This window comes from Platichthys flesus, chromosome 2, assembly GCF_949316205.1.
Source record: "Platichthys flesus chromosome 2, fPlaFle2.1, whole genome shotgun sequence".
Classification (NCBI taxonomy): domain Eukaryota; kingdom Metazoa; phylum Chordata; class Actinopteri; order Pleuronectiformes; family Pleuronectidae; genus Platichthys; species Platichthys flesus.
Genome location: NC_084946.1, coordinates 13,708,280 through 13,723,384, shown reverse-complemented (window position 1 = coordinate 13,723,384; position 15,105 = coordinate 13,708,280). Strand labels below are relative to the sequence as shown.

At 38.1% G+C, this 15,105-nt stretch overlaps 1 protein-coding gene across 1 annotated transcript; it reads right to left on the bottom strand.

The window, feature by feature from the left end:
* Positions 1–1,354: 1,354 nt before the first annotated feature.
* LOC133964805 (serine/threonine-protein phosphatase 6 regulatory ankyrin repeat subunit C-like) lies at positions 1,355–14,539 on the bottom strand. The gene is made up of 28 exons (XM_062399050.1): positions 14,397–14,539; positions 13,515–13,598; positions 13,105–13,183; positions 12,863–12,933; positions 12,570–12,770; positions 12,122–12,209; positions 11,240–11,382; positions 10,830–11,042; positions 10,593–10,671; positions 10,345–10,459; positions 9,350–9,432; positions 9,126–9,231; positions 8,790–8,858; positions 8,561–8,701; positions 8,396–8,446; positions 7,525–7,636; positions 7,366–7,437; positions 7,070–7,271; positions 6,815–6,902; positions 6,386–6,503; positions 6,041–6,260; positions 5,686–5,773; positions 5,523–5,606; positions 4,770–4,915; positions 4,314–4,396; positions 3,848–3,930; positions 3,138–3,229; positions 1,355–3,031 (listed from the first exon to the last, which is right to left on the bottom strand). Exons 1-28 carry the CDS (start codon positions 14,421–14,423, stop codon positions 2,841–2,843), a joined length of 3,129 nt encoding a protein of 1,042 aa, XP_062255034.1. The 5' UTR covers positions 14,424–14,539; the 3' UTR covers positions 1,355–2,840.
* Positions 14,540–15,105: the final 566 nt, after the last annotated feature.

Below are 15,105 nucleotides of genomic sequence, written 5' to 3'. Positions count from 1 at the left end.
TCTTTGTCAATTTTTTCATTTTATCCTCATTCAGGGGCGGTTCCTGGTACAGACGACCTAAGAAGTTGCCTAGGACTCAAAATGCCGAGAGGGCGGCACAAAAGACTGATTTATCATGACGTGACACATGCATTGTAAAACAATACAGTAACGTCACAACATCATCCCCATATTAAATAATTGGTCTGTTCGCACCCTCACTGATTTTGATTAGGGTGAAACAACTGTTGCACCAGTTGTGTCCCTAACATTTCAAAAGAGACATTCGCAATCTCGACTGTATTCAGAGAATTAATTAAATTAAATATAAAACAATTAAAATTAAATCCAATAAAATTAAATATAAAAACAATTAAATTAAATATATATAACAATTAAATTAAATGAAACAACTGCGCACATCCTGTGCAGAAGCCCATTGTGCACAACCGAACTGCGCAGTTTTTTAAAAATGTTTTCATCAGCGGTGATAGACTGCGGTTAGAGTAAAAGATTAATCAAAAAAAGATCAAATTATCAGGTGCAAAATTCAGAAAGGCACCGCAAAGTAGAGGAGAAGACAAAACAATATAGAGGTATGTTGACTGCCTGTGTGTAAAAAAGCTTTTCACATTATAACAAAACTTTCATGGTTAATTTCATGTTTTTATATCGTTATCACTTTATAATGTACTATTAATCTTTTTTTTCTTTTTCCACTGTGGCAGCAAACATCCTTCTGTACATTAGAGCCACTATAAGAAGATAAGGAAAAAAAGATTAACCTGAGAGACACCACCACCACTTGTTTACTCAAATAAGAAATGGAATGATAATAAATAAGAAAGACAACAATCATGGGAGCAAGTTTATTTATTATCTCCGAAAGCCATCCACGACCTTACCACACACAGTTTTCAAGTTGGTGCATCTGAAATGTCCAAAAGACGGGAGGGAAGACAGACAATTTGTTCACGTGAAAAGCTGAAACAAGGACATTCTTCAAGATAAACATGATTCTAAACATTTAACTACAACCTTAAGTTGTAGAATCGTTCCCCACCAAGACTCAGATCCAAACGACAGACAGATGGAGATGCTCACAGGATAATGTTCTACTCTTAGATGAAAGTTTAATCTGTAAATTGATAGAATATTTGCATAAATGTAAAGATATATTACTGTAAAATGTAAACTTTTATGTCAGAGTGCAAATTTAAAAAGGTAAACATTAAATCTACAAATCAATTCATAAAACCTTGATCTTCACAGACAGAGGCAGTGACATCTTTGTACCAGTTCAGGTGTATTGTGCCAAGTTATGTAGCAAAGAGAAAAAACAATTATTTATCAAAAAGAAATCAAGCTCTGACAATTTAAAAGCCAATAAAATATTTATTCAGTGTCAATAAATGCTCGACACTGATCTTCTGGTTGCTTTGGATGAAGGACATGTTGCTACAGGAGATTTTCAGTGAAACTGATCCTAACACCCCCCAAAAATAAAATCACAACAAACAAAACAGCATTTCAGTAAGTTGCAGCTTATTTGAACAGTTTCTTCAAATGTATTTAATCATACAGAAAACAGACTTTGAGCATAGTGCTGAAACAATTGATTAGTCGATAAACATCTATTTGATTTTAAAAAAATTTGATAAGCAAAAAAGTCTTTGAGTAAAAATGCCAACATTCGTTAGTTCTCGTATCTCAAGTATGGAGGATTCTCTGTTTCTCAGTTTTATGTCTCTGGGTTTCAGGGCAAATAAGAACAAAACTTAAATAACAGTTTGAAGATGTCACAGAAATTAAAGTTATCTTTAAGTGAAATGTCAGATTTACTAAAGACACACAACTTTCGTGTTCAAAGCCTGAAATATATTTTTTGATTCTCTGGCATATTTAAGTGAAACATATTTAAATACTTCTGTCCCGCTTTATTCTTGCTGTGCAACATCCAATTTCAGATGCGCTTTTTATTGCACTGTACAGTACACACTGACCTGAGGTTCATTCTCAATAATTTGGGATTTTCAAGATTATACATGTAAATGATTAACTTCATTTTAAGAACTAAATATATATACACTTAACTCAGTAAACTATATTATTAAAAACATTTTAAGCTTCTGGTACTTTTACTAAATTGAAATGTAATTCATGATGATATTAGAATAATACGTTATTTATATCTAGTGTCTGCTACAGTCTTGACAGAATAAGAAAATAGAGTCTTAATAATTGCATAAAAGGTTTATAGCACCTGTTAGATATTTTAAAAAGACGTATTTTAAGAAGCAATGTCTAATATGCAAAGTATAACTTACAGACTGACAGACAGACCCACAGACAGAACCAGACAGAACCACACACACACGCGCACACACACGCACACACACACAAACACACACACACAAATAAAACACAGTCATCTGTGTATTCTTGCACTTCTTTAGCTCTGGACGAATCTGTAAGCGACAGGCTTTGGTGATTAATGAGCTAAGAACTGAGGCTAATACTGACAGTGGCTGTGGTTCAGGTAGAGAGGCTTGTGTGGTGTGCTCATGTTAAAACTTCCATTAATTTCTAATGTTAGTGCTTCATTAAAATAACATGTATGTGCTAAACTCAAATAAAGAGAATCTAAGAGGTCTGCTAATGTTAATAAAATGTTTAAGACTATGCTACTAGCAGATGAGCACATGGTGTATGTGCAGCTGCATGTGACACACAAGTATAAATGTCATGACTTGTGAAAGACGAAGCTTTGCCTGACCACACATGATCATGGAGACTTGTATGTGCGTGGTTACGTTTGGAGACTTCGGGCTTCACACGGATGAGATTTCACTCAGGCCAACTTAGGCATGACAAAGGTTTCCACTGGACCCGCATGTGGCAGCAATCCCACAATTCTTCAGGAGGGGGTTGAAGTGGGAGGCTGCAGCACCGCCGGCCTCTCTGGGAGGGAAAGGCTTCATGGTGGAGAGGATCAGGGCCAGACAGTCCGCAACATTTTTGTTCGGGGCACAGGCCAGAGCTGGAGTGTGGCCTGCAGAGGATCAACAGGAAAATGAATATCTGTGATGTTGTTTCACAGGGAAAAGAGACAGTGTGGTGTAGTAGCGCTGGAACATAGAGCAATTATTCCTGTTTACCTTCTTCATCTAAAGCCATGACTGCTGCACCTCTGCTCAGTAACACCTGCACTACAGTCGCCAAGCCTTTCCTTGCTGCAATGTGAAGAGGCCTACATGAGAAAAACACAAACACACAGGTTTGATTATACAGGTGGGAATGTATCCATATTAATAATTCAGATGTAGTATTACTGGGGCCAATGGCACATAAGTTAATACTATAAACTTGGAAGACTTTCTTCTTAAATTCTAAAACAGATGGTGATATCAGTGTGTTTTCCATCATCAGTAAACACAATATAACACAATATATCAATTACATCGCAATTGATATTCTACACAATTTTATAAAAACAAATTTGCTTATACTGCTGCTTAACAGCTTGAAGGTCTGAATTTGTATTTCTTATTTTATATTTACTATAGATAATTTTCTCATAAAGGTATGACTTAATTATCAAAATCTCTGTTTAAGCAATTGTATCATTTAAGTTGTAGCTTATTGGAAAATCGCATGTGAACCTGCACATAACTGTTGGACTACATTTGAATATTTTCATACCCAACACATCTAACTAATGAAATCCATGAACACATTATGTGTGCGTCTTAATACCAAACTTCAGCATCCACAATCTCATAGTTTCCATAGTTAGAACATGTTTTATCTGCGGTTTTCTTAACTGACACAATTCACTTTAAGTGGCCACTGGTTCAAAAAAACTCACATCTGCAGAGCATTGTTTGTTGCATTTATGAGGCTGGAGTCACTGATCTCTCCAAGGATCAACAGGGCGCACATCTCATGACCCTGCAGAATAAAACACACTGAAATGAGTGAACAGTACGGTACGAACTACTTATGAATGCAGTGCTTTGTTAAAATGTCACCAAAAACCCTCAAATTAACTTTGTGAAATGCACATTGCAAATTTGTTAAACCATCACATTATAAAATTCCCACTGTTGTGAATGAATGCAGGGTTTAATTAGTTAATGTAAAAATTTAAGTAATTTAGAATTGAGTATGATAAGCTGTTTTTTTTTAATTATCAATTATGAATCGTACTTATTGTAATGCACTAGAATTATTTATTTAATTATTTTCAAGCTAATCCCCACAAATGCGAAAGTTACTGTGCCACTGCATGCATAGAGTACATGCATGTGTGTCTGTGTGTTTGTGTGTCTGACCTTGCTGCAGGCTAAGTGAAGGGCTGTGTTATTATTGACATCCACCAGGGTCAGGTCTGGCTTTGCACGCTGCAGTAATAATTCTGAAAAGCAGAAAATAAGACACGAAAACAGGACTTTATGTTAGAGATATTCACCGGTGGTTTTCATGTGGAATGACAGGACAATGCATCAGCAAAAATTATCTATATGGTGTATCAAAGGAAATCATCAGTGAGGACTGTGAGGCTCACAAAGACAGTGACTACGTGTTAAAGGGGGCTGCAAATATGACTGTGAAATGAAAATGTTCAGACATGATGAAAAAGCAAGCAGGAGCAATTCGAGGAGAGATCAATAAAAGAGGGACTCTGATGATCTCTCGCAGGAAGATTTCGTTTTATCGTTGTCTTCATGCATTTTTTATGAAAATAAAACTTGCAAACTTTTTTTAAATCAGGCTCTTCTGTCACATACCAACAGCCATGTTCTGTCCACGGTCAGCAGCAACCATCAGAGCAGAGCATCCACAGTGGTCCACAGCATTGACCTCTGCTCCCTGAGCCAGAACAGCCTGGAGCCCAGAAACGGTTCCTGAATAGGCAGCTGCATGCAGGGGGGTCCTACAGTTACACAACAAACAAACATATAAAAGCACATAAAAAAAAAGAAGATTTGCTACCTTGGAAATGCATATACATGTCAAGCTTTCAGCAAGTAATTGGAAGTTGGAAAGCTGACACAAAATAAAAGTTTCAATCTTTTAAAGATATAAAAGAATCTTATCACACCCACCAAGGTGGAATTTATTAATCCAACCAAAAAGTTTTCTGCAAAACAGTAGCTTACATAGGTTGTAGATAAAACGTAACGGTATTGACGATAAAAGATGATTGCAACTTTCCCCTTAATTGAATCACATGGCTTAATATTGGCTAAAGAGTCCAACATTCCTCATTAGAGTTATCAATAAAATTGATGTTTTAATAGAACACATTTTCCATTACTTTATGATAGCCAATATATGATTTTTAGGGAATAAACCTGTAGAAATTCTCTGGAACTCATGTATCAAATAATAAATAAGGAAAAATCTTGTCAAAAATAATTTAGAAGCCTCTTTAACGTAATATATAAAAAATATATATAATTTCAATATCTGTAGACTGACCCATACAGGCAGTGCTGCATGACTTAGATTTGTCAGGATAGGCTCAGAGCTGAACTCACCTTCCTTTGGCATCACAAACGTTAACAATTTGAGGTCCTACAGTCTTCAATAGAAGTTCAGCAGCAACATCGTGTCCATTAACTCTGCAGAGAAACAACAGTTGTAAGCTTTAAAAGCCACACTTTATGTATTTTTTTAATCTACATTGTTTATGATACTCACAGGGCACAGTGCAGTGGGGTGAACTGACTTTTCTCCCGGTTGCTAAAAAGTTTGTTTTCAAGTAAAATGTGTAAACATCCTTCACGTCCTGTAGAGAACAGGAAACAAAACGACAACTAATTAAAATCTTTATGGTAATAAAGCATCTCACCATGTAAGTTTTAAACAAAACAGCCATGTGACACTCACTAAGACACATTATTTAGGGGCTTAAATTATACTGTGGATAACAAGCAAAGACTTGGCTTTAAAATATTCCTTCATACATGATGTAAATATATTCATATCTACATTTAGTCGAAAAATTATTTTTGTTAAAAAGTGTGGTGGACATGAATGATTAATGATGTCCCACCGTGGTAGGCAGCCCAGTGTGTGGGCGTGTAGCCTCTGTGGTCTTGCATGGAGTCCAGAGGGTCACTTTTCATAGCAGCCCTCAGCAAACAGCGGAGCAGCTCCGTGTGGCCACGGGAGGCTGCGATGTGCAGCGGGGTCCGTCCCTGAGTGTCTCTGCACAGAGCAGAAGCCCCATGTTCCAACAGAGCAGATACACAGTCCTCACTGTTTAACATGGCCTAAAGAGGGACAACATCAGATGTGATGTGAGAGGACAAAAAACTTCTAGAATGTCACAGATGCTAGAAAGCGAAGCATCGTCATTTTAAATGATAGAACAAACACAAACAGCTGATACACTTACAGCTCTATGTAATGCGGTAAAGCCCTTTTTGTCTGCAGCATCAGCATTGGCTCCTTTTTCCAACAGGATGTGGACACAGTCAGTGTGACGTCCCAGAGAGGCCAGCATGAGAGCCGTCCTGCACACATAACAAAACAAAGAATTGACTGGAGTCAGGGTTAATAGGTTTGATTCTCTGGTCATATCAGACAGGCAAATCAGAGTCTTAATTTTTCTTGTCTGTGTGACTGCATTTAATATAATGTGAAAGAAACATTTGTTTGTTTAAAAAGCCACATCAAACAATAACATGGTGAAGTAATGTCTTTATGTGAAAAACAAACTGTTGGACAGATAGGTATAATTTAATTCTGTCATGCCAGAATGTGAAAAATAATTGTCTGATGTTTTATGTTAATCCATTATATTATGAAATAGTAAGTCACTTACTGTCCCTGAGTATCTGGGCTGTCAATGATGTCGGCACTTTGTTTCTTGTTGACCAATAGAAGCAAGCAGTCCATCTGGCCCTCAGCAGCTGTAGGTGGGATGAAAGAAAAGGGAAAATACATCTGAATATCAAAAATGCATTTATCAGTGGAGCTGATGGAGCTTACATGTTTTAAAAAAAAAAAAAAAAAAAAAAACTACAAGATAATATTTGCATTTCCTTTTTCTTAAAGAAATTGGATACACCAAACACACCTGCTACATGGAGGGCCGTCCGCTTGTGCTTGTGGTCCTTCAGTGTGTAGGAGGCTTGGTGCTTCAGGAGCACCTCCACACATGGAGCGAACCCCCTCTGAGCAGAGAGGTGGAGAGCGGTTCGGCCTTCAGTATCCCGTACGTCAAGACTCACTAACGTCTCACACAGTAGACGCAGGGGCTCCCGATGACCATAATATGCCTGCAGTGGCAGAATGCATGGTAATAGAGTCAACGGCATTGATATGTGGTGAGTATTCATGTACATTATGGTATGTGGTATTTGTTCTACTCACAGCTAAGTGCAGAGGACTGACTGGAATGTTACTTTCCACCTCCTCTAGACAATTGAAAGAGATCTCCAGGAGCTGCAAGAGGAAATAAAAAAACTGGGTTTAGTGAGCGTTGATTAACAACAACAAAATCTGAGTATCTAAATGAGAAATTTCACTGACCAGTTCCAGGTGCTGTTTATTCCCATAAGCTGCAGCGTAGTGGACAGCACTGTAACCCTTATTGTTCTTCACAGTTGGGTTTGCCCCATTGTCAAGCAAGAAGTCCAAACACCTGAACACACAGAGTTAAGGAAAGATGAGGAATGCTTTCTGTGTCGCTAATATGTGGTCCTGCCTGTAGGACCCTGGTATTTATTCGGAATATCAAGAAAAAATAAAAGTGGTAAAAGGACCAAATTAGTCTTGACAAAATTTAACATCATCTCTCATCATATATTGTGTCAGATTTCACTATTTTCGGTCAGACACTAGCACGTTCAACTTTAATTTGGACTTTTAACAACTATAAGCTCCATTTCCTCCCGCTATGTTGAAATGAAGCCACAATATTCTGTATACAAACACTGACATTTTGCGTATTGTTAATCGCGCAGTAGTGATCGGGGAATGGAGCCAATGTACAGAGGTCCCACTGATACTCGTCAGCCAGTATCAGCTGTCACTCATGATGTATCACCTCATTTTTAGAGCAAATAATGAATTCAAACCAAGCATATCAGATCATAAACTGTTATACAGATACCAGTGTATTAAAAAAAAAAACATCTGAGGAAAATCTATATATGTATTTTTTGACAATTTTTGGAGATGGGTAACATGGAGGAGGCGGGTCCATGATCTATACTGTTGCCAGCCAGTGTGCGATCAAAAGGCTCCTTGGGGAAGCTATAATGTCGTCAAACTTTATAAAGAGTCTAGGTCAACTACATACTTGTAAATCGAGATAATGTACTTTTAAGTGACCGTACATTGAAAAAAAAAACAGACCGTACATTTGGTTTCTGTATATATAAACAATAACGTGACTTACAGAGAGGCCTCTTGTTCCTTTTCCAAACTGTAGTCAGGCTCAGAGTTCCCACTGTTGGAAAAAAAAAAGACTCTGGCTTTAATGAAGTCATTCATTATCAATAGATTAATGTCCACACGATGTTGATGTGATTAAAGAATAAATTATTGAAATGTGTTTTCTTACCCACAGAAGGTGTGTGAAGCAGCGGTGTAGTGCAGAGGGCTGCAGCCCATCAGATCCAGCTCATTGACCTCAGCCCCCGCTCTCACCAGGGAGATTGTGCATTGGCTGCTCGCATTGGCTGCTGCATAGTGCAAAGGAGATCTGCGAGGGGCAACAGGGGACAGCTATGTTACCACCGAAAGCTGCCGAGAGTTGCATTAATTACTCCAGCTATATTAACATTGTTTACCTTCCCAAATGATCCTTGATGTCGAGTTCAGCGCCGCTATTTAAGATCAAGTTGAGACAGTCAACATTTCTGTAACAAGAAAAAGAAAAGGTAGATTAAAAATTCATTTATTTAATAAGAAATTAAGAGCTAGGTGTGTCAGATCTGAGTCAGACAACTTGTGTGTATGTGTGTAAGAACCTTTTAATATATTTAAACTAATTATAAAACAATGAATAAGGCAAAATTTGTCTGAGTAAAAGGAGTCTAGCAAAAATAATTTAACTGCTGAACTGTATGTTAATCATGTGCACTTAACAATTGTGTTTCTCTGTGTTTGTGTGTTTGTTCTCTCACCCTCCAGAGGCAGCTGCATGCAGACATGTCCTCCCATGGTCGTCCAATATGTTGATATCAAACCCAACTGACGGCTTGTGAGCTGGCACAAAGTTGAAGAACTGACCTGAACACAACACAACAACACTTGAGTGGAAACGTTTGGAGTAGTCTCACTAATGAAAATGCAACAAGGAAGAGCATAAATTAGAAAATGGCTCTTTATGAGTCAAACAGATTCTCACCATTAGACAGCAACTTTCGACAACAGTCTGGAAAGCCGTACAGCGCCGCCAAATGTAAAGGAAGCATCCCATGAATCCCCTGTCTTTAGAGATTATAACAGATATTAGTTAGTCTGAGATGGGATATTTTCTGTGAGAAAAATGTACAAACTCAATTTGTTTTCATAAAGCTTTCAAAGTTCTCCTTGGTTTACAAATTAATTGATAACAGGATCACTAATAATAACTTAATAAATATCCATGCGTCTGTGTACATGTCTGTGTAGGGGAGACTATGAATATTTATAAATTGGCTTATTTACTATTTGGTTGGTCACATTGAGTTGATGTATACTCGGGTGTGCATTTAATTCCAAACTCTGAATCCTCTTTCAGACATGCACTGAAAGCTAGTGGTTTTCATGAAATTGTCCATAGTGGCTGAGTCTGAGAACACAAATGTACAAGTCAGTTTCTCCTGACATTTTTCAGAGCTTTTCCTGCCACTGCCCTGGCAAAATGTCCGTAAAATGTCTAAGTGAGCCAATGTGAAAATACAGCAGGAATATGCCTGAAAAACAGTTGGTGGGAATGTTCATGACGTCAATAACAAGCGACAGACGCAAAACTGATAAAGGGAAAGGAATACAGCTAAAAGTATGATGAAGAGTTGTTGATTACAGATAGAAGAAACCAGAAAAGATGTGAAATTGGACAGATAATGAGAACCGATGGCTTTTGGTGACATAGGTGACAATTTGCTGTAAACAAAACATGTAATTTCCGCAGCGATTCTGACTCTTGCATGCTCTACTCAGGCAAAACCCCTCATTAGCCGGTTGTTGTGAACGTGTCTAACTCAGACAATCTCTTGCCACATTCTTTATATCTGAAAAGCAAGACCCAACTTTCCCGATCCTCTTCATAGACTGAGAACCTGTGCTCAGAGACCTTATGCCTTTTGAAGGTGTTGTGGTGTAAGATCATCATCAAACAATCTCAGGTTTGGACTTTACCTCGCCTTGTCAGCACCATTTGTCAGCAGAGTGCTGATCAACAACTCCTGACCGAATCTGGCAGCAACATGAAGAGGAGAGTTTCCAAACATATCAAAACAATCGATCTCCCCACCTGGGCAGAGGCAGAAAGATACATAGTGTTATTATGATTAAGTGTTTCTGAGAATGTGCTCTGATATTTTATGTCTCTGGGTATTATGAGAATACAGTGTCACTGTTTCAGAATTAGTTGAAGTCTATTTTACCATTTTGGATCAGAATCTGGGAGCCTGTAAAGCGTCCATGCATAGCAGCCATATGCAAAGGGCTCTTTCCTTCTTTATTCTGTTCAACAGAGAAATTAAAACAAGCTCAGTAAAAAGAACGTCATACATCATCATAATATATAAACAATAAATTTAATCCTCTGACCAATAACTACAAAAACATTTGAATCCCCCTTTGTTCTTATCAAATCCACTTCTTCAAAACAAGCTCTTCACCTGCATGTTGACATCAGCGCCGTTGTTGATTAGCAGCTCGAGACACAGCACCGCGCTAGAGGAGGCAGCCGCCAGATGCAGTGGCGTGTTGCCGTGATAGTTGGGCTGATTGATGTTGGCGCCGGCGTTCACCAGCTCAGTGGCCACGGTGTCCTGTCCTGTGTGACACGCCATGTGGAGCGCCGTGTTCCCATACATGTTGGGTTCGTCAGTCTGAGAGGCAGAGTTGGAAATCATTTTAAAGCAAAAACAAAATCCTGCAAATACACTCAAAAGCAATATCAGGCGCGTTTAAAGGCTATTTTCCTGTTCACAATGCAAAGTACATACAATAAATGGCAGCTATAGAATTGTATTAGAATGAAGAATAATTTTGGATTCTTAAGAGATTTGTAAACAAGCCACTTTACCTCTATCCCGAGGCGCAACAGATATTTGACAACTTCCAACTGTCCATTAGCGGCTGCTGCATGGAGCGGAGTGTAACCACGTTTGTCCTTGTGCGTCACGTCGGCGCTGTGAGACACCAGCAGCTTGATGACCTCCATATGTCCTTAAACAAGAGCTTCACATTTTAGACAAACATCTGCCATGCTCGCAGACAATGACACACTCCAGTCACTTACGAGCCTGTAGCCTGGAAACAGAAGCTTGGTATACAAGCTAGGTTATTATAACATTCATCACATGTCGAATCTGTTAACAACTAATTGAATGTAAACAGACTGAGATGTGTTGATAAGGAAAGCCAGTGATATATGCAGTCATAAATCATCCATAATGAAGTTGTAGGTCAAAATTATCACTTTTGCACACGTCAATTTTTTTCCCGTTAAGTCAGTAGAGATAACAAATATTAACTTCCAAATCACAAATTCACAGCTCAACCAATCAAATGGTCAAAATGCCTTGACTCAATTCAGTCAGATGGATGCGTGACATAGACACGCAGGTGAGGACAGTGTCTAAACTATGTACATTCCTTGTAAGCCCCAGACTGACATTCAAACTCTTGGATAAATGTTCCTCTGTCTTACACTTGTCTAGATACTCTGATCAATGACAATGAATTTATCTTGAAAATAGAATAAATGTCGTTACCCTCTGACGTTTTAACCGTTTGTGGCTGTTTGAGCCAGTTTTAAGTGACTTTGTTTTTCGCGGGTATATATATTTTTGGAACAGTTACTTCCATGTCGTTGTACCAATTTATCTTGTTTTAATGACCAAAGACTATTTGGGGAAAAGTGTCAACTGTACATTTGAGTCTCTTTACAAATGACGACCTTTACCTTGGTATGCAGCCCAGTGGATTGCCTGCCGATCTTTTTTATCTTTGGCACACGCGTTGGCACCTTTACTCAGGAGCAAGTTCACCATCTGCAGAAACAATAACTGGTTCAACCTGTGTGTCTATCAAATCATCTAAACTCAATCTACAATCATAGTATATTGGACAGCAGCATTTAATTCTTGGAAAAAGTTCGGCAAACCCATTTGTATTCTGGGTATAAATATAAATATTGAGTGAAACTAGATTGATATTTCATTGGAAGAATGCAGTTTCACAAAATACTGCAACAACTTCCAGAAACCAGGAAAATGTTCCCCAGATATCATTCAATTCCTAATATAGATTTCATTTCAAGGCTTGTTGTGCCGTGAAATGATAACTATCAACCATAAATTAATAAACAGTCAAGGATCCCATTGATCACTACAATCAGCTTCATAGTTTACCTCGACATGGCCGCTGTGCGCTGCATGATGCAGTGGTGTCCTCCCTGACCTGTCCCCAGCATTCAGGCTGCAAACATGTGGTATCAGAGCTGCAGCACAACCTGTTGCCCAGTTTGCAGCTGCCATATGTAAAGGTGTATGCCAGAATTTGTCTCTTGTGTTGACCTCTGCTCTGTGCTCGAGCAGCAGGTCCACAGCCCTCTGACAAAAAATAGACCAGATTCAGTTAATATGTCAGTTAAATGTTACGATCTGGTGGTTAGAACCTAGGAGTTCATATGAAAATTACATACTTCATTTCTTGAAGCAGCTGCTCGATGTAAGGGAGTCAGAGCACCCTGGTCCTTAGCGTTGACATTTGCATCTGTAGATCAGAGCAAATGCAAAGTTAAGCTAGTTAGTAGTGGTTTAGGTGTGTTTTAGTTGTTGTGAGAGGCAGTCTCATTGCATTAATTACTAGAAAGAGTTAAATGCTAAATATGTACAAGTATATACTGTTCATGATATATTTTTTAGTACAGTAAATATGTTTTACCTGCAGTGATAAGAAGGTCCATAATGTGGACATCACCCAAATAAGCAGCAGCATGAAGTGGTGTGCTTTGTTCTTGGTCCTGAAAGGAAAAACACATCAAACAGTGCAGAGTGTCTTTTCCGTTTTATTGTTGTAATCTTGGTAAATTCAGATTCTTAATTGTCATGCAAACTTGTTTAGTTTCTGCTTCTGCTCATGTAACATTAAACTCCTTTACATTTTGCACAAAGTGTGAACATAAAATCTGCTTGGAAATGAACAGTTATCTAAAACCATCCAGGTGTGAGTGAAACAGGGATCTGTTTGTACAAGCACCATGAACATTTGCTGAAACATAATGTAGGCAAAACTAATAACACAACTTTTAATAAAAACATCATGAGTAATGAGTTAACGTGGGATAATATTACCAGTGAATTGACATCTTCTTCATGGTTCAACAAAAATGTCACCTCTTCTATATTTCGGCTGAATATAGCCTGGAGCAACGGAGACTGGAAAGAGATTTAAAGAAGAACATGACTCATCACATACTAAACTTATCTCAACACTGGATTCATTCCATCATGTATTATCATTCATCTGATTAGATGAATATTGCAGCATCATGCCATGGTTTTATATTTATATTTACTGTAATTCTCTTGGTCTGTATATATATATATATATATATATATTTCTATTCTAGGCTGGAGCTGCTGTAACAAAACCCAATCCCCTCAGCCGGGGAGTCTTAAAGAAGTCTTTCTGATTCTGATGAATAAAACACAATTTCAGCTCAACAGCTTTCCTCAGCAAGCTTGTTGTGTCTCACCCTGCTCGTAAATACATACATAAGACTTTGTTAGGATGCTGGGATGCCAATAAACACTAAGTTATGGGAAAATAACAATCTCTTCTTGGCTTTTGATGGAGACAGCAATGCCCCATCAACTCCAAAGATTACAATCAGCAAACGCAGCAATGACTTAGTGAATGTGGACGTTAGCATGTTTTATGATGTTGTTTTGGCAGGTTTTGGAGCTAACTCAACAGAGACTATAAGAACTCTACTGGTAGGACTTTGGTGGATAACAAACTTCGAACATCAAATGCTGCATCACCAGATCGTACCAACGGAAAAGTTTAGTCCACTGGTGAAAGGTACGAAGTGTGTGACAGTTACAAGCCCTGTGACTAACTTTGCTCGACATGTCGCTAACATGACTAGCCGGCTGTTTGCAGCGTTGCTGAGAAGTCCTGGGAGTTTTCTAACGTGGATTCAGATCATCAACAAGTGATTTATTTACTACCTGGTCCTCGATGATTCTTAACTCCATGGCCCAGTCACTCTGGAAGATCCTTCATTGAGACTGAATGTGTTTTAACTGGCTACATGTCCCTCTGCAGCAGGCAGCGGCTACTTAGCCTAGCTTTAGCTTGGTTAGCTTCTGGCTGAGATACGTGACGTACACACCACAGCTGCCAATATCGCGACAGAAATACAACCAACGTGATTTGGAGGTGTCTGGAAATTATACTTTGGTTTAGTGTTATACTTTTCTGATTGTAGGTATAATGTAAGATTGTTTCGATGCTTTAGTAATGTGTTTATTAAACAAATATTGTTTTGACCTTGACAAAATTGCCTCTTCATTAATGAAAAACCCTGTGACAATAGCCCTTTCATCCCTTAATCAAATGAAACATGGTCATGGTATGAATAAATAAAAATTGAATTAGAACATCAACTCAAGTAACATGTGTATGTACAAACTTGAGGTGCTTAATTTCCCTTTTTATGCTTTTACACTCGACAATCAAGGTTGTACTTTTTTCAAAATTTAGAATTTTCATACAAAACACAGAGAATAAAAGTATTCAGGTTTATTATTATGCTTATTATTATTACTATTGTTATTCTTATTTTTAGTACGTCTGTACGTTCACGAAGCATCTGTATTAACAGCTTTTGACCTATTTTATAGACAGATTTTTTGAATTACATGCAAATGTAATCAG